We start from the raw sequence: 22,774 nt of genomic DNA on the forward strand, positions 1-22,774 counted from the left end.
AAGGACTTGTGTTTCAGGAGTGAGTATTGTGGCTGGAAAGTAGGTTTACTCCTAGGTGTTTTATTATTTTTGATGCAGTGGTAAATAGAATCACTGCTTGAGGTTTCTCTTTCTGATCTTTCATTCTTGTGTATAGAAAGGCAACAGATTTTCTGAGTATTAATTTTGTAACCTGCAGATTTAGCACATTCACTGATGAGTTCATGTAGTTTTCTGGTAGAATCTTTAGAATCTTATGTCATCTGCAAATAGTGACAGTTTAACTTCTTTGGAAACACAATTTTTTAAATAAAGCAATTTGAGCATGAATGCAACCTAGTTATAACTAGTTGCCAGTTCTAATTTCTGTTGTTTTATTTGAATATTCTCTTGAGCAGCATGAAATTAGTTGTGGATTGTGATCAGCTGGTTTTTGTTCCACAGAAAATATATGGAAAGTAATGTGCATTTTAGAATCCACTTTTATCTACATAGAAAAGTAATGTTCCCCTCTTGAGGATCTCACAGGAAAAAATAGTGTATGGGGCTATTCAGAAAGAGGTTGTTTGGAAATAGTGCCTGGCTTCTCCTTTTTTGCTTACTGTAGGCAGAGGCTAGTGGGCACAAGTATCCTTCTTTGGTTGAAGTTGGTGACAGCCCCATTAGCCCCAGCTTTACTTTGAATTGAGAAGAGATAGCAGTCTGCAGTCATTTGGGTCTTTCCACAGAAAGGTTGTGCTACTATAAGGAAAGCAATCCTATGAGGAGTACAGTGAAGCCTGTAAAAGATTCTCTTTAGACATTGCTCTCCTTGTTTACCCTATTTGTTAGCACTTCTTTCAATTCCATGTATGTCCTTTCTTTGTGTTAGGTTTCAGCCTTTGTCTCTGAGTCTATCAAATTAATGAGAAAAACATTTTGCTTTGGTTCTTTTTTGTTAAGCATTATCTTGTGGGGTTTGTTTTATTTGTATACTAAAGGTAAAAGTTAGGTTTGGGGTTACTTTTCTTAAATGGTCTCTTATCTTAAGGTCTTTTTTTCATCTTTTAGTGAGGCAGATGCACAAGATGCTCTGGTGACATGAAAGGGGGAATGACTGACCAGCTCAGCCTGCACAGATGATGTATTTGAGCTCTGTCTCCAGGGGTGAATGTCTTATAACTAATAATTGGTTATGGATGATTCAGTCCAGTTCAGTCGCTCAGTCGTGTCCGACTCTTTGCGACCCCATGAATCGCAGCACGCCAGGCCTCCCTGTCCATCAGCAACTCCCGGAGTTCACTCAGACTCATGTCCATCGAGTCTGTGATGCCATCCAGCCATCTCATCCTCTGTCGTCCCCTTCTCCTCCTGCCCCCAACCCCTCCCAGCATCAGAGTCTTTTCCAATGAGTCAATTCTTCGCATGAGGTGGCCAAAGTACTGGAGTCTCAGCTTTAGCATCATTCCTTCCAAAGAAATCCCAGGGCTGATCTCCTTCAGAATGGACTGGTTGGATCTCCTTGCAGTCCAAGGGACTCCCAAGAGTCTTCTCCAACACCACAGTTCAAAAGCATCAATTCTTCGGCACTCAGCCTTCTTCACAGTCCAACTCTCACATCCATACATGACCACAGGAAAAACCATAGCAACATACATTGAGTGCTCACAGGCACATGCATTTGGCCCTCTGAGTAGACCGACCTCTAAGTTGTAAATCCTATTTCTGACTCTGTCAGATTGAGGACTTTGGGAAATTAAGATAATTTCCCTAAATTTTACCGTAGAAGATGAGCCACGAGCCTAGATGGCCTAGACCTTATAGACTGTTAAGTCCACGTTGTGAACTGCCATATTATATTGCACAGAATCCATTCTACCTAGAGAGAAGGATGAAAGAGGCTTTAGGAAGGGGGTATTTTTGCCTCATGTTGAGATATGACAAGGACAAGGTGAGGTGAAAACATGGAGTAATGTAGTGAAGTCTGTAGTTCCATGTGTCTGCAGTAAAATTTTAATGTGCAGTTAGAGTCACTTGGATTAGATGTCAAAATGCAGGTTCTTTGACCCCTTCCCCAGATTTACTATCTAAATACCTGGAGATGAGAAGCACAAAAATCTGTGTTTTCACCAAAGCTTCCCAGATGATTCTTCATGCAAGAGTTTGGGAACTGCTGGTGCAGTGCCTAGAGCTGATGCTGGCGAAAGGGCAGAAGTGAGTCTGGAGAGGTAGATGGGAGTTGCGTCATCATTACAAACTTTTTATTTTGATTTATTTGTTTGTTTGTTTGTTTTTGGCTGTGCTGGGTCTTCATTGCTACGTGGACTTTTCTCTAGTGGCGGCCAGCAGGGGCTACTTTCTAGTTGGAGTGTGCGGGCTTCTTATTGCACTGACTTCTCTTGTGGAGCACAGGCTCTAGGGGCCGCGGGCTTCAGTAATTGTGGCTCCCAGGCTTTAGAGCAGAGACGCAGTAATTGTACACTGGCTTAGTTGCTCTGAGGCATGTGGAATCCTCCCAGACCAGGGATCAAACCTGTGTCTCGTGCATTGGCAGGCAGATTTTTTACCACTGAGTCACCAGGGAAGTCCCATCATTATAAACTCCTAAACTTTGTGTAGACGTTTTCTAGTACCCAGCAGAAGTGTTTTTGTTTTTGACTGATTCTAAGATCAGCCAGCTTTTGACAAAAGACACTCAGGAATATATTTTATTATGTGTATGATTGCTGTAAAGCTGGAGTTTCACAAAGTCAAAAGCCTTGCAGCCCTTCAGGAGCTACACTAGATTAACAGCATTGTGTAATAAAAACTGGATTTCTCAGATCCTTCCTTATGCTCTTACAGTGATTATCTATTCTCAAAGCTCCACGATGAGGATTTAAAATTTATCTCCTTGAACTAAGATCCAGTGAAATATGTTTTGGAAAATGTTCCTGTAAATACTTCCTCATGGAATTTACTGTGTGACTTGGTGTTGAATGTTTTACCAATTTATGATGAAGGATTGCTTTGTAAGTTCAACTGTTTTGAGTTTAATTCTTTTAATTAATAAGGAGGAAACAGTTTGCCCCAGTTTTTTGGTTCTTTACAAGGACTTCTATTTGACATTCTTATACTTCTTTGACATTTACAAATTGATACTTGCTTTATATCATTTTAATTAATTATTTTTAATTTAGGATGTTAGTTATCTCTGCATATTGTGGCACTGGTCATAAGGAATCTGTTACCATTTACTGAGATGAACAACCAATTCATCAACCAATTCATTCATTATGGGTAACTACTGTAGTCTAAATGATTTTAAGAGCGGGATATGAGGCATTATAGACATGTCTAAAGCCTCTAAGGACTGTTAGAGAGCTCAGTTTCTCTGAGAGTTAAAATTGGGGATGCTTTTATATTAAGAAATAGTGTTTAAATGGCGCGTGTGTGCACTGAGTTGCTCAGTCGTGTGGACTCTTTGTCGACTCTTTGTGACTCTTTGGACTATAGCCTGTCAGGCTCCTCTGTCAGTGGGATTCTCCAGGCAAGAATACTGTAGTAGGTTGTCATTTCCTATTCCAGGGGATCTTCCAGACCCAGGGATTGAAGCTGCATCTCTCTATCTCCTGCATTGGCAGGCAGATTCTTTACCACTGTGCCACCTGGGAATCCCATTGTTTATTTGTTGATATCAAATATGACTTTTACTCTCCGCCCGACCGCCGCCGCGCCGCCATCATGGACACGAGCCGTGTGCAGCCCATCAAGCTTGCCAGGGTCACCAAGGTGTTGGGCAGGACCGGTTCTCAGGGACAGTGCACGCAGGTACGCGTAGAATTCATGGACGACACGAGCCGCTCCATCATCCGAAACGTGAAAGGCCCCGTGCGCGAGGGCGACGTGCTCACCCTGTTGGAGTCGGAGCGAGAGGCTCGGAGGCTGCGCTGAACTGGTGACTGGGTGCTGGATGTCTGGGTTGACGCCTTGGCCCACCAGGATGATCTGCTGTTAATAAAGTGTGTGTATCGTATGTAAAAAAAAAAAAAAACAAATATGACTTTTAAAAAGCACTATTTTTAAGTTTACAATTTAAACTAATTGCTGAAACCATCTAAAGTTTTTTTTAACATCATTCTGATAACTTCTAAGTTTTACCATATAATTTCTAATATACTCTTTTCCCAAGTCTTACAATGTATTCACCAAAGTACATTGTCTAACTTGATTCTGTCAATCAGTACTTTCTTACCACAGTGATTTCCCACTTTTCCTCCATTGTGCCACACCTAATGGGTAGATACCTAAGTTATTATAAGTCTCCTCAAAAATTGGTGAGAATTCATAAGTTTCACAGTCGTTATTGCATGTCCTGTCCTTGGTCGGGAAGTCCAGGGTAAAGTGTAACAGATGCGTCTTGGAATGAGTGCTCAGTTCATGGCGTCTCTTCTTTCTTTGGGAGTCTTTCTGTCTTCTTTCTTTCTCCCAGCGCTGCGCCTCTGATTTGGCTATAACCCATTGGACATCCTCTATTGCCATGACCTCTTAGATCGTGTCTTCTGGGAACTTAAAATTGAGGTCCAAGGCACCAGAATTTATCAGTGGTGAGAGCTAAGTCTCTAGTGAAAGGTCCTTGAGTTTCCTTTCTGAGCTCTCTGAACTGCCCTGGTTCCTACCCTTCTAGAGCCTTTAACCATTCATCCCGCTATGATTCTGGAAAGATTGTTCTGGAGTTAGCCTGAAATGATTTGTGTTGTTTGCAGCTGAAATAAATTGAGTCATAAGAACATGTTGTTAGAGTTATGTCAGGAATATGGTATTGAAAGCATTCCAAAGGCGGTTAACAGTTTTCCCTTTTGCCTCCTGCTTTAGTTACCTCTGCTGGTACCTGTATGTTTTGCCTTCCACCCTCAATAATGTAGTTAACTTCTTAACTCTGTCATCACCAATTAATTAAATACCTGTTGTCTGCACACCTTTTATGGCTTACTTTCATATAAATCACTTCCTGGCTTTCTGAATATCACCTTCATGATAGTGTATGTTATACTATTGCTACGATACATGTGGCCAGCTCACTAGATAATATTTCCTTAAGGTCAGGCACTGAGACATGTTCAGCCTTGATTCTTAGCACCTTGTATATAGTAGACTTGAAGCAAATACTCGTTGAGTTAATTATTCCTCACTTTAAATTATTAACATTTAATTCTTATTATTCATTCAACGAATTCTTACTGTGATTTTGTGTATACTAGACACCCTTCTGTGCTCTGAAGCAGAGTGTGCCTTCTCAGTGAAGACAGCAGGCCAAAAAATCCTTGCCTTTTTAGGTGTCACATTCTAGATAGTTAATTTTTTCATCTATATTCTTTTAAAACATAAAAAATTAAATTATGAAATACAGCCAAAAGTAAGCTTCTAGCAATATATGGAGTACTATTTCTTGTACAGTATGAAAAAATTCTGTTATTTCTCCTGTCCTAATTTAATAGATAAATGCCAGTTTTATGTCTTTGGAACTCTACTGTCAAGATGGCAGTGAAATACAGAGGGAGAAAAGCCCTCAAATTTTTATGTTATAAGCTTATTTTATAAGCCTTTTATCTTGTCATTGAATTGTCTTACTACTTAATTATTTCATCACATGATATGGTGGGCTTATACTTTGTTTCTTTGCTGCTTGAGGATTGATCTGTGCTAAAGTAAGTCCAGGTAATGTTTGTCATATAAAGAAAAATACTGGCTAAACTCAAACACAGAAGTGCTTTACTTTTTAAGCCAGAATATTAATTACCGTATTACTGAGAGTTCAAATACTAGAAGGGAAAAAATTCCCCACATTCTAGTTGTTAGTATTTTGATATGTTTAATTTTATATCTTTTTTTCTGCATTTTAAAAAAGCACAGCTATAATATACTTGTATTACCTTTGTACCCTAGAGTTTTCAGATTACTTCATGTGATGTTATATGATTCCCTAAAACTTAAATTTTTGTGCCAGGGTTACTTGGATGTATGACCAAGACTGCTCTAAACCTCAGTTTTCTTATGAAAAACACTGTTGTGAGGAGTAAACCAGCAGGAGAAAACCTAACACTTGATATTTGGCTCTGTGAACTGCTTGCTCCCCATTTGTTCAGATTCACTTGGGAGAATGTGCTTTAGGTACAGTTTGGCCCTTTAAGTAAAGTTTTATAATTCTTTTTTTTAAAATAGCTTTAACCTCATATAACCGAAGACTGTTCCTTTTTAAAAAAGAACTTGGGTATATGTTTGCATGTATTTATTTAAAGAATTTATCTAGGAACTAGAATTTATGAGAAAGTTAAGGTTTATTTTTTTGTTGCTGTTTTTTAATCTAGCTTTTCAAAATATAACTGTGCTATAGAGTAGGTATGCTTTACAGATTTCATGAAGTCATATTGTCTTTCCTCATTTTGATATCTAAACTGTATTAGCCATTTCACAGATCAGTGGGCCTCTTTTAAAGTGGGGTGTTTCTATATATGTATACTACAAGAGTTCTACATTTAAGCAGGTATACTCCTACATTTTTTAAAAAGTAGCTGAAAAGTTTAATATTTTTACTACCAAACTTTTTTTTACTTTTCTAATTTTTTCTCCCTTAATTTTTCAGAATGAACCTAGTGATCGAGAAGATAGCCTCAACAAAAGACATCAGGTGACAGACTCTGACAATGATGACCCCTCAAATCTTAACGCCAGTGACTCTGAAAGTGAGGAACTCCAGAGACAAAAGGACAGTGACTCTGAATCTGAAGAGCATGCAGAGCCTCCTGCCAGTGATTCTGAAAATGAAGACGTCAATCACCATGGGAGTGACTCCGAAAGTGAGGAGACCAGGAAATTACCTGCGAGTGACTCTGAAAATGAGGAACTGCTTAATGGGCATGCAAGTGACTCAGAAAATGAAGATGTTAGGAAGCCTCCTGCCAGTGATTCAGAAGTTGAAGAGCTCCCCAAAAGTCCTGCCAGTGACTCGGAAACAGAAGGTGCTCCAAAACCTCAAGTCAGTGACTCAGAGAGTGAGGAACCTCCGAGGCACCAAGCCAGTGACTCTGAAAATGAAGAGCTCCCTAAACCTCGAATTAGTGATTCTGAAAGTGAGGAGCTTCCCAAGCCTCGGATCAGTGACTCAGAAAGTGAGGAGCCTCAGAGGACTCAGGCCAGTGACTCTGAAAACGAGGAGCTTCCCAAACCCCGAATCAGTGACTCAGAAAGTGAGGGCCCACCAAGACACCAAGCCAGCGACTCAGAAAATGAAGAGCTTCCCAAACCCCGTATCAGTGACTCAGAAAGTGAGGATCCCCCACGGCACCAAGCCAGTGACTCGGAAAATGAGGAGCTTCCCAAACCCCGGATTAGTGATTCGGAAAGTGAGGACCCCCCAAGGAACCAGGCCAGTGATTCTGAAAATGAGGAGCTTCCCAAACCCCAAGTCAGTGACTCTGAGAGTGAGGAGCCTCAGAAGGGACCTGCCAGTGATTCAGAAACTGAGAATGCCTCCAGACACAAACAGAAACCAGAGTCTGATGAGGACAGTGATGGGGAGAATAAGGGAGAGGATACGGAAGTGCAGAAAGACTCCCTTCCAGCAGATGCCGGTGTAGACAGGAAGCGGTTCAACAGTTCTGACAGCGAGGAGGAAGAACCTAAAAGGGCCAAAATTGACAGTGATGAGGATGAAGAAAAAGAAGGGGAGGAGGAGAAAGTAGCAAAACGAAAAGCTGCTGTGCTTTCTGATAGTGATGATGAAGAGAAAGCATGTAAGGAATTATTTTGGGCTGTTTATCAATAGTTTTACTTATTGTCTAAACTTAAGCTATGAAGCATAGTTCTGGCTTATGCGATCTTAGTTCCCCAACTAGGGATTGAACTCAGGCCCTTGGCAATGAGAGTGCAGCATCTTAACCACTGGACACCAGGAAATTCCCTCATTGGCAAGTCTTAATATTAAATTTCCTTTGAATTATTTTAGCAGTATTTGTTAAGTTCTGACTGCTTCAAGTTGATAAGATAGACTGCATGACAATGGCAGTATGGAAGATTTACATGAAAATTTTTTGTTTATTTGTGTTTTACTAGAAAGGGTAATGTTCAAGGAAATATGTTTACATGAAAACTCAGCTGCATCCAGAGTTAGCGGTGGGTCTCTTTGACAGCTAATGCACTGCATCCCATCCATACAGTGACTGAGCTCCCACGGGTTCCTGTCTTCATTTGTTAAACATCACTGAATGCCGGGAAGTTTGTGAGGCACTCTTATTTAGAGACTCAGTGTCTCCACAGAGTATTCCAATCTTTACTACTTGATTACTTTTTTATGAAATGTCTTCTTTGGAAAAGACATTCCCCAGTAACCTGACAGTTATTAAAAGGAGAAGGGAAAAGAGCAACATACGTGCAGTTTGAAATTCCAGATTGAGCAGTGATGGATAATTGAGAAACGGGGATTCCACAAAAGAATATCCAAGCCTTAAAAGTTCTGCTAATACTAGGCAGCATGGAAGAGATTCTAGTCTTATTTTCTTCGTTCCCCCAAAGGAAAGGTAGCTATTGATGCCCACTTTATTTTGGGGAAAAACTTCATCTTTTGGCCTCTTTTTCCTAACATCTTCTTAATTGTGAGATGACTCCTGGGTGAATCTTTTAAGTTTTTTTTATTCTAAACTGTGTTATATGACTTTTGATTTTTGCCATATACTGCCATCTTAGAGCACCTGTTGTACTTACTAACACAGTAACCATGGTGAATAAGACTAATGATGGTTTTCTTTTTCAACAGCAGCAAAGAAGAGTCGTGTTGTCTCTGATGCAGATGACTCTGACAGTGATGTTATATCGGACAAATCAGGCAAAAGAGAGAAGACGATAGCATCTGACAGTGACGACGAAGCGGGGAAAGAACTGTCTGATAAGAAAAATGAAGAGAAGGACCTGTTTGGGAGTGATAGTGAGTCAGGGAATGAAGAAGAGTAAGTGACAGTGTAACCTAAACTTCCCAGGGTTCATATAAGGTGGTAGAGAGGAGTTTGTCTTTCAAGTTATTTAAACTTACATTAAAATTCTGTGTTGAAGCGTAATACAGTATACCCTGCCTAATTGCATGGCTGTGGGAGATGTAGGATTTTAATTCTTCAGCTACTGCTGCATACTACAGCATGAGTGACTCTCAAAAACACTATCTTAAAAGTGAAAGAAGCATAAGGGACGTGTTATCTAATTCCACTCATGTGAAGTGCAAGAACAGGCAAAACTAATGTGATGGTAGGGAGAATGGCGGTTGCCTCCGGGATATTTATATATTTGACTCATTAGAAAGGGCCACAAAGGAACTTTCTGGGAGATGGAGTTGTTCTATTAAGTAATGGTTACATAAATGTGTGCCTTTGTCAAAACCCATTGAAGTGGACACATGAGACCCACATGTTTTACTATATGTAAATTATACCCTAGTAGAAAAAGATTTCATGATTCCTATGCAAATGAGAAGAAGACAAATGAAAATTGTTTATATTTCTTTTCTAGAAATCTTATTGCAGACATATTTGGAGAATCTGGTGATGAGGAGGAGGAAGAATTTACAGTAAGTATAAGATGGAAATATTTCCTGTTCATTTATATTTTTTGTTTGTTTGTTTTTATGGCGGTGGTTCTCTATTAAGGGATTCCAGTAAGTAAGAAAAAAGATATTCAGAAAGTGAAATGAAAGGGCCTGCAAAGGCATAAAAGGAATATAACAGGCAAAATTGTACTAAGGGCAGGAAGGAACACATTAAAGTGCAATGAAAGGCACTTTACAGTGCTAAAGAGAAAGAGTCACAATAGTTACGGAACTTCTAATTATAGCAATGGCAGGCAGTGTAATTTGTCCTTCTGCTAAGGACAGCTACAAAAGCTAGACAAAATGTTTCAGAAAGTTGCTCATCATCATAAAAATGAGATAAAACCCAGCAAAAGGTAGAAACCTAAAGAGGTAAGCTCAGCATTTAGAATTGCTTTCTCTGGGCTATTCATCTAGTCAGGCTGAGAGGGTAAGTTTATTTTCAGCTGCCTCAAGGCTCAAGAGACAAATCTTTGAGGTCAGGGCCTGTTGAGGTTAGGTAACCCTGAAAACACCATGCTCTGGATTGAGACTCCTAAGATTAAGGGTGAACTGGAAGTTAAAATAGCCTTTGCTCAGATTTTAGGTTACCTTTGAGTCATCTAGCAGCATGGAGAACCTCAGTCTCAGAAGTTTGATTACTGTGATTAGCCCATTGGCTCTCAGGAACCTGATATATTCAGACAGAAATCCTTTCAGGACAGGGACTTCCCTGGCAGTCCAGTGATTAAGATTGTGCTTCCACCACACGAGGCTTGGATTTTATCCCTGGTCAGGGAACTAAGATCCCATGTGCCAAAACGTTAAAAAAAAAAAAAAAAAACTTTCAGGATAAAGTTAACATAATCATGGACCTCAAATTATTTCTGTAGTTTTTCAAATACATAATACGCACTTAACAATTTAAAAGAAAACAGTAGTAACAACAGATGGTAGAAATAGACCTGAGGGCTCTAGATACAGAAATTTTAGATAGTACCTGTGTTCAGCAAGGTAAAAGATTAAAAGGTTTCTTAGAGCAAATAGTTGTGTGTGTGTACATTTTTTTAAATATTTGGAAAAGAACCAAGTAGAAATTCTGGGGACTTTCCTGGCAGTCCACTCACTGGTTAAGTGTTCGCCTTGCAGTGCAGGGGACGAGGGTGTGATCCCTTTCCAGGGAACTGGGATCCCGTGTGCCGCAGAGCAGCTAAAGCCAGTGGGCTGCGGCTGCTGAGCCCGTGCGCTCTGGAGGCCATACATCACTACTGGCTGGAAGGAGAGTCCCACGTGGTGCAGCAAGGATCCCGTGACCCACACTGGGACGGTTAAATACCAGTGATGGTTAAACCACCACAACCAGGGTGGTTAAAGCCATTAATTAGTTTTTTTAAAAAACTCTGAAACTGTGAAACTACAGTAACTGAAATTTAAAACTTGGTGAATGAGTTTAACAACAGAGTAGACATATTTGACAAGAAAATGAGTGAATTGGAAGGTAAGTTAGAAGGAACTATGTAGAATGAAATACTGAGATATTAGTGTAGAAAATGTAAAAACTATAATGAGAAGGTTTAACGGTGAATTGGAATCCTCGAAGGAGAAATGAAAAATGTACGTATATCAGAAGCAGTATTTAAAGAAACAATTCATAAATCATAGAGTCTAGAAATTCTGCAGATTACAAGTAGGATAAATACAAACCAATCTGCTCACAAATACATCACAATAAAATTGCAGGAAAGTCTTGAAAGCAGCCAAAGGGTAATAAACAAGTACATTCAGAGAGGAGTGGGTGCCATGCCCTTCTCCAGGGATCTTCCCAACCCAGGGATTGAACCCAGGTTTTCTGCATTGCAGGTGGATTCTCTACTGTCTGAGCCCCCAGGGAAGCCCTCAGAGAGCGAGTTATTTTAATAGCTGACTTGTCAGCAGAAGTAATAGAATCCAGGAACTAAAACTTAGAGTTCTTTTGTATTCTACAGAAATGAAGATTCCCTTCTTATTTCATCTTATCAAAATGCCAACTGAAAGAAGTGGTAAAGGCAGAAAGATTATCTCAGGCAGAAAGTCAGGGATGCAGGAAGGAAGAACGGGAACAAAGGCATGTGGCTCAGTCTGAATGGGTAGTGGTCATGCAAGCCAGAGTCACATTTGGTAAGGTTTAAAATGTGTTTAAAACTAAACCATGATGGCAGTAACAAATTGGGCATTTACATGAAATTGAAATGTTCACGGGTCTTTGCAAAGGTATGTAAAAATATATTAGTAGTCTGGTAAGTCAGGATGCACATTGTAATCTCTAAAAATACTATTGAAATGTGTAACTTCCAACCTAATAGAAAGGAAAAAGGAAATAATAAAAGCTAGTCAATCCAAAAGAAGGCAAGAAAGAGAAAAATAAAGGAAATACAGAACAGAGGGACAGTTAGGAAGTAGTACATGGTGAGATAACAGGTAACAAGCCTTGGTAATATCACACTGAAATGCATTAAGTGCTCCAGTTAAAGAACAAGTTTAAAGAGACTAGATTTTTTAAATGAGCATATATATACTCATTTCAAAATTTATCCAAAACAGAAGATAAAGAAACGTTGAAAATAAAAGAATGGAAAAGAATACTGTCTCTGAACACTAACCACAAGAAAGCTGATGTAGCTATATGAATATCAAAGAGGTAGACTTTAAGGCAAAACCCATTGTTCTAGATAAAGAGGGTCACTTTATATTGGAAAAAGGTTTTAAATGGTACCTAGCCATGTTCTTAGTAACATGGCTTTAAATACTCATAATATATACAAAGCAAAAATTGACAGAACTGCAAAGAGAATGCACAATTCTATAAGTGAAGTGTAAACAATAGAACCATCAGACCAAAAAATACCACCAAAGATAGGAAAGAGTCTCTCTCTTTTTTTTTTTTTTTCAATTTAAAATTTTTGTTGGACCTGGACCTGGACCTTCGTTACTGCGTTGCGCTTCCTCTGGTTGCGGAGAGCAGGGGCTACTCCAGTTGTGGTCTGCGGGCTTCCCGCTGCAGTGGCGTCTCTTGTTGGGGAGTGCTGGCTCTGGGCACGCAGGCTTCAGTAACTGCAGCGTTCAGGCTCAGTAGCCGTGGTGCATGGGCTCCGTGGCTCTGTGGCCTGTGGAGTCTTCCCAGACCAGGGACTGACCCCACGCCCCCTGCATTGGCAGGCGGATGCCTGTCTGCTGTACCACCAGGGAAGTCCGAGAAGTTTCTCTTTTTATATAATCCAGATATAGAAACCCTTTGGAGATTATAAAAGATAAAAATATCTTCTATTCAGTGGTTTGCCTTTTCACTTTCTTAATGGAGTCTTTAATGAGCAAAAGCTTTTTAGTGTAAATCCACTTTACCAATCTTTTGCTTTATGTTGAAAGTGTTTCAAATTGTAGGAAAATTTTGCCTATTCCCAGGGTTATGAAAACATTCTTGTGAGTAATTCTTTAGAATCCTGCGTATCTTTTCATTTAATTTATAATGTCTGTCTAGAATGAGTTTCTATGTGCAGTATGTGGGCTTTCCCGGTGGCTCAGTGGTAGAGAATCTGCCTGCCGATGCAGGAGACACAAGTTAGATCCCTGGTTCGGGAAAATCCCCTGAAGAAGGAACTGGCAACCCACTCCAGTATTTTTGCCTGGAAAAAATCCCATGGGCAGAGGAGCCTTGTGGGCTGCAGTCCGTGGAGTTGTAAGAGTGAGACATGACTCAGTGAATAAAAAACAAGTTCAATATGTATGAGATAGTCAAGATTTCTGCCCCCCACCCCCTAGTTGACCCAGATTATTCTTTTCCACTACTCTGTAGTGATATCTTTGTCATAAATCAAGTGTGTATATATATTTTCTAGTCTTTCTCTGAATTATCTTTTCTGTTCTATTGGTCTATCCTTGTACTGTTAATGCATAACTCTGGATATTTGGTTTTTTATGTCCTTTAAGTTTGTTTTTCTCAAAGATTGCCTTGACTTTTCCTAGTTCTTTGCATTTCCAAATAAAATTTAAACCTCAGCCAAACATAGAAACTATAGACAGCATTTCCTGAATGCAATGAAATTAAAAGTCGGAAACAAAATTAGCAAATAAAACACCCTTGCCATCCAGAGAAAATTAAAACTTGTTAAACAATTCTTATGTTGAAAAAGAAGTCAGTACTTTCGTTACTAAAGCAAGAGAGAATGAAAGTAGATGAATTTAGAGTATAGTTCAAGATGGTAGAAAAATAGCAAATCCAAAGAAAATAGAAAAGAATTCACTCAATGAGTGCCAGAGATTGTTTGGACATTGCCTTCATGGGCCTTATACTCAACATTAAGCCACATTTACAAGGACAAGATATATTGTTCTTGTGTGGAGAATAGACATCAGCTGGTAGGTTCAGTTCAGTGAGAAAAACAGCATCCTAGGGAAAGCATTGGGAAGGCCTTTCTAAGTATAATATGAAAGTTACAAGCTATGAAGAAAATACTGGCCATTTAAGTTAAAAAATTGTGCCTGGAAAACATGACCATAAACAAAATCAAACTGTATTTGCAAAACTGTACAGGTGTGAGGATTGTGCTGTTCCTGTCATGTAACAAGGGCTGATTTCATTTTTAAAGAGATTTTCTGTACCAGTAAGACAAAGATCCAGTGGGAAAATGGCCACTGGATATTGAGAGTTCACAGAGAAATAATAACAGATAGCTTTGAAACCTGAAAAATGCCCAGCCTTACTCATAATAAGTGGATGCAGAGAAAACTACAGAGATGTCTTTTGTTTTTCTCAGTGCAGAGATTGCTAATGTCAATGCTTGATAACCTGCTATAGTCCTGAGAAGGTGAGGAAATGGGTTCACTTGTGCTTTGCTGGAAGGAGAGTTAATGGTATAACCAATTTGCAGACAGTTTGCAGATATTTCTCAAGATTTCAACTACACATATCTAAATGTCAATAGGGAAATATTTAAATTATGGCTGCAATTGTTTGATGAAATCAAACAAAACCTTAAAAACAAAGGTAGTTTGTACCAGTATCAGTTTGACTCCAGATTCTTTTGTTAGATGTGAAATGTGCAAAACAGTATACCATACTCAGTGTGTATAATGAAAGAATGTAGTAAGTAAAAGTGCTTCTGTAAGCATAAGTGTTTCTGGAAGGAAACAAAACCAGTAACACTAATGGCTAGAGGGGAAGGGAGCTTTTTTGCTATATATCTTTTGGTATCCAAGAGCAAGCAGTTCCACGGAAGAGTCTGTAATGAGGTTGTGATAACTGACTGACTTACCCTGCATTTAGGGTTTTAACCAAGAAGATTTGGAAGAAGAAAAAAGTGAAACACAGGTAAAAGAAGCAGAAGATTCAGATTCTGATGATAACATAAAGAGAGGAAAACAGTAAGTTTGTTTTATTTTTTTTAATGGACTTTGTTAAAGAGAACTTGAAAATGAGATGAAGACTAACAAACTTTGTTTTTCTTGCTTTGGTTCCTGAATAAGTGTAGGAAAGAATCTTCCATTCTTGTTCTCCCATCTACTTCTCTATATACAGTTGCTATCTTAAAATTATTTGCACTTGTTATTTTTCTTTCATTTGCCCTGTGCTTAGCTATCTTTGTGGAGCTATTTGGTTGTCAGGCTTTTTAAATTCACATCTCAGCTTACTTTTCAGTCTAAAAAGTAGCCCAATAAAAGTTCGTTGAGAAAGAGAAAGCTGATTTAGGAGTCCCGGAGGGGAAAGTTTTAGATACAGAATACTGCTTGATTGTATTTCACATACTTTTGTTGAGATGATAGGAATCTATACAGAAAAATCTGGTGTCTTGAAAGGTGCCAAACATAGAAAGATTTACTAGTTACTGTTAGGGTTATAAAGATGATACTGTAAATAATAGTTTCCTTCTTAATTCCTAGTGACATGCAAGAATTAAGCTGAGTTTCTAATACCTTTGGAAATTAAATTATATAAACCATATCATCTTATTTACTTGGTAGAGCATATTTGCTTCCTTCTGAAGTGTAAAGATTCAGGTGAACTCTTAAGATGACTTTTTGAGGCTCTTAGCAGATTTGTCGGAGAAGGCAATGGCACCCCACTCCAGTACTCTTGCCTGGAAAATCCCACGGACAGAGGAGCCTGGTAGGCTGCAATCTGTGGGGTCGTGAAGAGTCGGACACGACTGAACGACTTCACTTTCACTTTTCACTTTTCAGGAAATGGCAACCCACTCCAGTGTTCTTGCCTGGAGAATCCCAGGGACGGGGGAGCCTGGTGGGCCCCCGTCTGTGGGGTCGCACAGAGTCAGACACGACTGAAGCGACTTAGCAGCAGCAGATTTGTACATTTCCATCTTCATCTCAGTCATACTATGTTTTGAGAGAAGTACATATTATGTACTTCTTGTTATTAAGAAACAGCAGTTTTTTCCCTAGTTATTCCTATGTAAGACAGAAGTGTTTAGATGATTGAACACCACGCTTTCCCTCCCCCCAAAAGGCAGTGTAGTTAAAACTGAACCATGGAGTGACAGGTAAAACTCGAAATGTGAAATGTGTTTCATGTGTAACAGTTGGGATAGCAGAAAAATTGAGCATAAAATTTATGATCACTTATTGTGTTCTGTTAAAAACAATTTTAAAAGTACTTGTACTTAAAAAAGTAGCACTTAATTGAGTTAGAATTTTAAAAACTGGTGGTTCTTAACTCATAAAAGATGTGTATTTAAAAGAGTTTATATTTTACTTGCTTTTGTGTTACTGCTTAGCATGGACTTTCTGTCAGACTTTGAGATGATGTTACAGCGGAAAAAGAGCATGAGTGGCAAGCGCAGACGCAACCGTGATGGTGGCACTTTTATTAGTGATGCTGATGATGTTGTGAGTGCCATGATTGTCAAGATGAATGAAGCTGCTGAGGTGGGTCACTTCCGGCTTCATCCTTTTTTCTCTCCCATAAATGATTATATAGCCTGTTTTGTTTTTTGGCCACACCTTGTGGCTTGCAGGATCTGAGTTCCCAACCAGAGATTGGACTCATGTCCTTGGCAGTGAAAGCACCAAGTCCAAGCCACTTGACCACCAGGGAATTCCTGCCTTTTTTAAAAAAAAAAGCTTAATTCTTGCTTAATTTACATTAAAGATACTTAATTTTTTTATGATAAGTATTTAATGTTCTAAATGTTAAACATGGAAATTTTTAGTAGTATGTTTTAGGGGGAAAAAATGAAGACTTGAATATTTAGTAAAATGAGCCTTTTTAGCTGAATTGGTTTGCCTTTTTCATAATATTTTGCTATTTTATTTATTTGGCCTCACAGTATATAATTCCTCAACCAGGGTTCAAAACTGGCACCCTCTGCATTGGAAGTATGGCATGTTAATATCTGGACTGCCAGGGAAATCCCTGGTTTGCTGTTTTTATGGAGGAATGATTTTGCTCTCAGGTTTGGCTAGTTTACCACAAAGTGATGTTTCTTCACATACAAAAAAATTATAAACTTATGCCTAATAGGTTTTAAACTCGTGTGTCATGCTTTTGCCTCTGATTAAGAGATTACATTTAATTCATTGCATTTTAAAATTGTGCTCAAATGTAAAAATTGGCCAAATACAATGATTAAAAACAAGTCCTGCTCTTTTAGAGGCACTTGCTGAGGTATTTTGTTATGTGTATAGGATTTGTTCCAGAATAATTCAAGGGTGAAGGGGAAAGCAGCTAGAGAGATCAGTAAGCAAGATTGGCCATGTGTGTTTAATCGTTGAAATGTGTGTGTCAGGAGTGTGTCATTTTGTTTTCTGTGTTTGTAGAATTTAAATTTTCTACAATTAAAAAAGCAGAGGAAATTCCTTGGTGGTCCAGTGGTTAAGACACCAAGATTTTGTTGCCAAGGGCCTGGGCTTCAATCCCTGTTCTGGAAACTTAAGATTCCTGCGAGCCTTGCAGTATGACCAAAAAAAAAGTAGGAAAAAAATACCCAAATATCAAAGACTAAAAGTTTTTAATAACATATTCTTTTTGTTACAAACCGCATAGCTAGAATATTATTCTTGATGATAAACTAAATTTTTCCATGTATAATTTTACATTGAATGAACTCTGAAAACCTGACATTTGTGTCAGTATTTTAAATTAAAATTGTTACTCTCAATTTGTAGTTGTTAAAACTAATCATTCTAACAATTTTGTGGGGTTTGGCGCTACAAAATGCCTATATTGTATATAGTTCTTTCTTGTAGGAAAACCTCTAGTGTCTCAGAGAAATTGCCACTGTTATATTTAAAGCTTAGAATTATAGTGTTAATAATTTGCTATTAGTGATTGTTCTCTGACAAATATGGTAGATTAACACGTACATATGGAATCTAGAAAGATGGTACTGATGAATCTATCTGCAGGGCAGCAGCTGAGACAGAGCATGGGCTCATGGGCATGGAGGGAAGGAGAGGGTGGGACGAATTGAGAGAGCAGCAATAAAACATAGACATCACCGTGTGCAAGATGAGACAGCCAGTAGGAATCTGCTGTATTGCTCAGGGGGCTCAAATCCAGTGCTGTGTGACAGCCTGGAGAGACAGGATAGGGTGGGAGGAGGGAGGGGACACATGTATATCTGTGGCTCATTGATGTTCATATATGGCAGAAACCAACACAATGTTGTGAAGTAGTTTTCCTCCAATTAAAAATAAATTTTTTAAAAAAGTTTAAAAAAAAGCCATTGCTTTCTTTTTACTTTTTTTTAGAAAAATCTTTTTCTTCCTATAGGAAGACAGACAGTTGAATAATCAAAAAAAACCAGCACTGAAAAAATTAACATTATTACCTACTGTGGTCATGCACCTTAAGAAGTAAGTGTTCTGTTTTCTTTAAAAAGTGCTTTCCTTTTAATGGAATGATATTCAAGCTATGTACTGGTGTTCTAGAGACATTAAAGAATGATCGCTTTCTATCAGTTTACAGAAAAATAGTAATGAATAGAATTTCCTCAATTATTATGTTCTCATAGATTTTTCTTAAACTTTTATGCCTGATAAAAACGGAACAAATAGCAAGCTGATGTTAATGAAAGAAAACTTGGAAACTACTAATTTTGTTCTTTATACACTATAAATTGGGTCTCTTTTCCCAGTATGATTGAGAGCAGAGCAAATCCTGGAAGACTACTTGGAGGATATATTGAACAAGACTCCTGCGACCTGTTATGTCATGAATTTTATCTTTGTATTAGTATACCAATGAGCCAAACACATGGTCTAGGACTTTATACTAGAAAATTGCTACCTCTGTGCCAACAGAGAAAATTATCTGTGCCAGACTTCATATATATATTAATACCATGTTCTCTGTTAACATAATTGATCTGGTACATAAAATGGAATTTGAATAGTAATCAGTATTTCATTGTGATTTTTTTTCTGCTGGGAGAGTGGTGGTATTCTGCCTGCAAAGAATAGCATAATTCTGGGTTCTCTGTTACTTGAAACAGTTTGAGGATCACTATTCTCCTAGGTTCAACATAAGTTTTTTAGGTGTGATGGTTGAAGCTCATTATGCTTGCTGTCTCCACCACTCATACCAACATTAGCCTACCCTCGTGTAAGTTGGTGTGTTTTGGGGGCAGTGGCGGGTTACCATTAACAAACCATCTTTCTTTGCATATCATGTCTGTTTCTTGAAAACAGGAACTAAATTTCATAGAGCTGTTGAAATCTATGAACACGTGCTCAGTAAAAAAATGCCTAATTTTTTTAAGCAGTTTTTTGAAACATCACTAAATATATAAGAAAATCAAAGGAAGCTACAGTAGAACCAGCGTTCATAGCCTTGACCTTTTCCATTATTGTTATTGTTTTAGGCAGGACCTTAAAGAAACATTTATTGACAGTGGTGTGATGTCCGCCATCAAAGAATGGCTCTCCCCTCTACCAGATAGGAGCTTGCCAGCACTGAAGATTCGAGAAGAGCTGCTGAGGATTCTGCAAGAGGTGAGAGGCAGATAATCTGACTTGTTTGCTCTGGATTAATTATTTGACATGGCTTATATTATCATAACCTCTGCATTTTACTGTGTATTTTTGCATTCTGTCTGCCATAGCCTATCAGAAGAGTTGTATTCGGTATGTTTATTAGGAGCATACCAAGTAAAATGAACTTAAAAGGAAGGCCTTTTAAAACTTCTTGTGACTGTGGTATTGAAGAAAAAAGATCTTGCGGTAGATCTTTTAGATTATCTGGTTTATCTGAGAAGAGTAGTATGGTAGTGGGCATGTTTTAGGGAGGTACTTGACGTAGAAAGAGCAACAACTTCAGCCTCAGATGTGCCTTTAAATCTTGGTCTGGGCCACCTTATGTGGCTGTGACACCTTGGGCAAGCTGCTTAACTTCTGAAGGAATCCTGAGGAACCTGCTATGTGCTAGGTGTTTTTTAAACGTATAGGTTCATTTATTCCTCACAGCAAACCTGCAGGATAGGTGTATTATCTCCATTTTACAGATGAGGAAATTAAGACTCAGAGAAGTTAAATGACTTGTCCAAGGTCACAAAACTAGCAAGTGGCTGTGGGTCCAGACGTAGGTCTGTTTGGTTCAAAGACCTGAGAGGACCCTTGATTGGTTAAACTGCCAACCTCTGAGGTGCTTAGTTTACACTTTCTCACACTGTTAAGTTTTACTTCAACTCAGTGGTAGTACTAAACTCTGAACTCCTTATGGGAACACAGAGTATCTTTGTGTTCAATGACTATAGATACTGAAAATGGAACTTTTTTGTCATTTGTTCTGTTGTGAATGAACCAGGTGTTGCAGGCCCGCTAGAGTAGATTGACAGGACTCCCAGCTTCTTAATGATTAATATGTGTGTATGTGTTTATGTTCCCCAGCTACCTAGTGTGAGCCAGGAGACCCTGAAGCATAGTGGGATTGGACGAGCAGTGATGTATCTCTATAAACACCCCAAGGAATCAAGGTCCAACAAGGACATGGCAGGGAAATTAATCAGTATGTACATTTTGCTTTTTGTTTCTTGTGTTCATGTTTATAGAGAGACATGTGTATATATATATATATATATATATATAAACTAACTATATTTTCACTAGTATTCTTTTAAAATGAGTCTATGAAACGAAGTAGAAAAATTTTTGATACCTTCTTAGAGATACCAAGCTTCTTGTCCTTGGACTTAAAATGCTTCTCAGTATATTTAAGGATGCTATCCCAGTGTATAACAAGTAAAATCATGCGTTTTCTAATTATGGATCAAGAACATGTAGAGAGAGGGAGATTAGAATATAGGCCCTAGAGTCAGTCATACCTGGCTTCCCGTTTACCACCTGCCTTGCTGCATATCCTTGGGCTAGTGATTTAAGCTCTAAATCACGTTTCCTCCTCTGTAAAACAGAGAACTGTGTGTTTAACTTAGGTTGTCGTAAAGATTAAACAAGATACATAGAAAGCATGGTGCCTAGAATACAGTAAATCCTCAAGAAATGTTAGCTGCTGCTGCTATTGTTGTTACTTTTTTATAATGATCTCCAAAGCCTTTTGTGTGTTGTTACTTAATGATACCAGAGAAATCCCGAGAAGTCTTAACTGAAATTCATCTAATCAGTTGCTGTATTGAACACCATGTGTATCTTCATCCCCCTCCTTAATTCTTCCCGTGTTTTGTGTTGGAAAGATTTTTAAACTTTAAGACTAGATTGAAGTAGTAACTACTTTTATATCTGAATTGGAAAAGGAAATGGCAATCCACTCCAGTACTCTTGTCTGAAAAATTCCATGGATGGAGGAGCCTGGTGGGCTACAGTCCATGGGGTCACAAAGAGTTGGACAGGACTGAGCGACTTCACTTTCACTTTGACTTTATATCTGAATACAGTAGTTACATGCCTATTGCTATTTTAAGATTATCAAAAACTTTTAGAAGAAATTTAAATTTTTAAATAAACTAGAGGAGTATTACATCTTGTTATTAACCTGCAGTTTACTGCCTATTAAATAATAAGCTTTTGATGCTTTGATGCTGTGGTTTTCAACCTTCTTTTTTGCCCTAGGCAGAGGGAAGCAGGGTGTTCCTGCTGATACCCATGATGTACTACAAGTGATTCTGAATCCAGAGATAGGGAAGGCATGTCAGTTTTTAAAGAGATAGAGACCCCTGAGACTCCTTGCTTCCTTCTTAGTCTGATGACACCTGTGTTGTGTCTATAAAGGTCCTTTATTGTTTTGATAGTGTGTACCAGGGGAACCAGATCAGACAGCAGGAGGTGAGCAACTGGCGAGCAAACAAAGCTTCATTTGTGTTGACAGTTGCTCCCTATCACTTGCATTACCACCTGAGCTCTACATGTCCATGGAGAAATTGTCTTTCACAAAACTGACCCCTGGTGCCAAAAAAACTGGAGACCGCGAGCATGTGGAGCGGGTAGCCATTCCCTCCTCCAGGGGGCCTTCCTGACCCAGCGATGGAGCCTAGGTCTCCTGCATTGCAGGCGGGTCCTTTGCCCTCTGAGCCACCGGGGAAGCACATATAATGCAGCAGTAAGAGCAAAGCATCGAGTGGCACCTCTGGCCTTTTGCTGGCTAAACAGCGTGCATGTAGAGCATCGTTGTGTGTGCACTTGCGTTAACAGCTTTCTTAGACTAGATGAGTACAGGCCTGACGTCTGCACTATCAAAAGGTAATTTTTAAAGATTTAAACCACTTTGACAACTAAGTAGTAAAGGAGCTTGTTTTTGGTTAGAATAAGAACATAGAGAATTTCAAGATTTTCTGTTTTCAGTATTTGTAAGCAATGTGATCAACAAGGCTTAATATCCAGAATATACAGACAGTTCATACTACTCAGTATTAAAAACAAAAAAAAATCAGAAAATGGGCAGAAGACTTAAGTAGACGTTTATCCTATAAATGGTTCTGAAATAATGGTGTCTTTAAGGAGAGAATATTCTGAATGCCTAGACTATGACATTCCCATAGGGTGTGATTATTTCAAGAATGCCACTCTGTTGACTAAACAATTAATTTCCTTTTGTTGTAGATGAATGGTCTCGGCCTATATTTGGTCTTACCTCAAACTACAAGGGAATGACAAGAGAAGAAAGGGAGCAGAGAGACCTAGAACAGATGCCCCAAAGGCGAAGAATGAACAGGTATGAGGGAACAGGTATGAGTAAGTGAAGCAAATACTATTGCTCTGATAACTCAGGGTTTTTGTTGTTGTTGTTGT

General features: G+C 38.7%; 2 protein-coding genes across 6 annotated transcripts in view; both read left to right on the top strand.

The window, feature by feature from the left end:
* IWS1 (interacts with SUPT6H, CTD assembly factor 1) overlaps nucleotides 1–22,774 on the top strand; it is a 47,402-nt gene that overhangs the window by 14,113 nt on the left and 10,515 nt on the right. For 2 of the 5 annotated variants that reach the window (XM_068968055.1, XM_068968056.1), the window contains exons 3-12: nucleotides 6,581–7,106; nucleotides 7,182–7,730; nucleotides 8,750–8,939; nucleotides 9,493–9,550; nucleotides 14,847–14,944; nucleotides 16,312–16,462; nucleotides 18,309–18,391; nucleotides 19,399–19,528; nucleotides 20,423–20,540; nucleotides 22,586–22,697. In XM_068968055.1, coding sequence (XP_068824156.1) covers nucleotides 6,581–7,106; nucleotides 7,182–7,730; nucleotides 8,750–8,939; nucleotides 9,493–9,550; nucleotides 14,847–14,944; nucleotides 16,312–16,462; nucleotides 18,309–18,391; nucleotides 19,399–19,528; nucleotides 20,423–20,540; nucleotides 22,586–22,697 — 2,015 coding nt within the window. Of the gene's footprint in view, nucleotides 1–6,580; nucleotides 7,731–8,749; nucleotides 8,940–9,492; nucleotides 9,551–14,846; nucleotides 14,945–16,311; nucleotides 16,463–18,308; nucleotides 18,392–19,398; nucleotides 19,529–20,422; nucleotides 20,541–22,585; nucleotides 22,698–22,774 lie in introns of all 5 variants that reach the window. The other 3 variants (XM_068968053.1, XM_068968054.1, XR_011144668.1) reach the window with 3 other exon arrangements.
* Nucleotides 3,675–3,968, top strand: LOC138076899 (small ribosomal subunit protein eS28). Its single transcript, XM_068969230.1, has one exon. The coding sequence runs from the start codon at nucleotides 3,682–3,684 to the stop codon at nucleotides 3,889–3,891; it is 210 nt and encodes a 69-aa protein (XP_068825331.1). The 5' UTR covers nucleotides 3,675–3,681; the 3' UTR covers nucleotides 3,892–3,968.

Source organism: Capricornis sumatraensis, chromosome 3 (assembly GCF_032405125.1).
Source record: "Capricornis sumatraensis isolate serow.1 chromosome 3, serow.2, whole genome shotgun sequence".
NCBI lineage: Eukaryota > Metazoa > Chordata > Mammalia > Artiodactyla > Bovidae > Capricornis > Capricornis sumatraensis.

Coding starts and splice junctions, on each gene's coding strand:
- LOC138076899 (XM_068969230.1), top strand. CDS start 3,682: ATGGACACGAGCCGTGTGCAGCCCATCAAGCTTGCCAGGGTCACCAAG.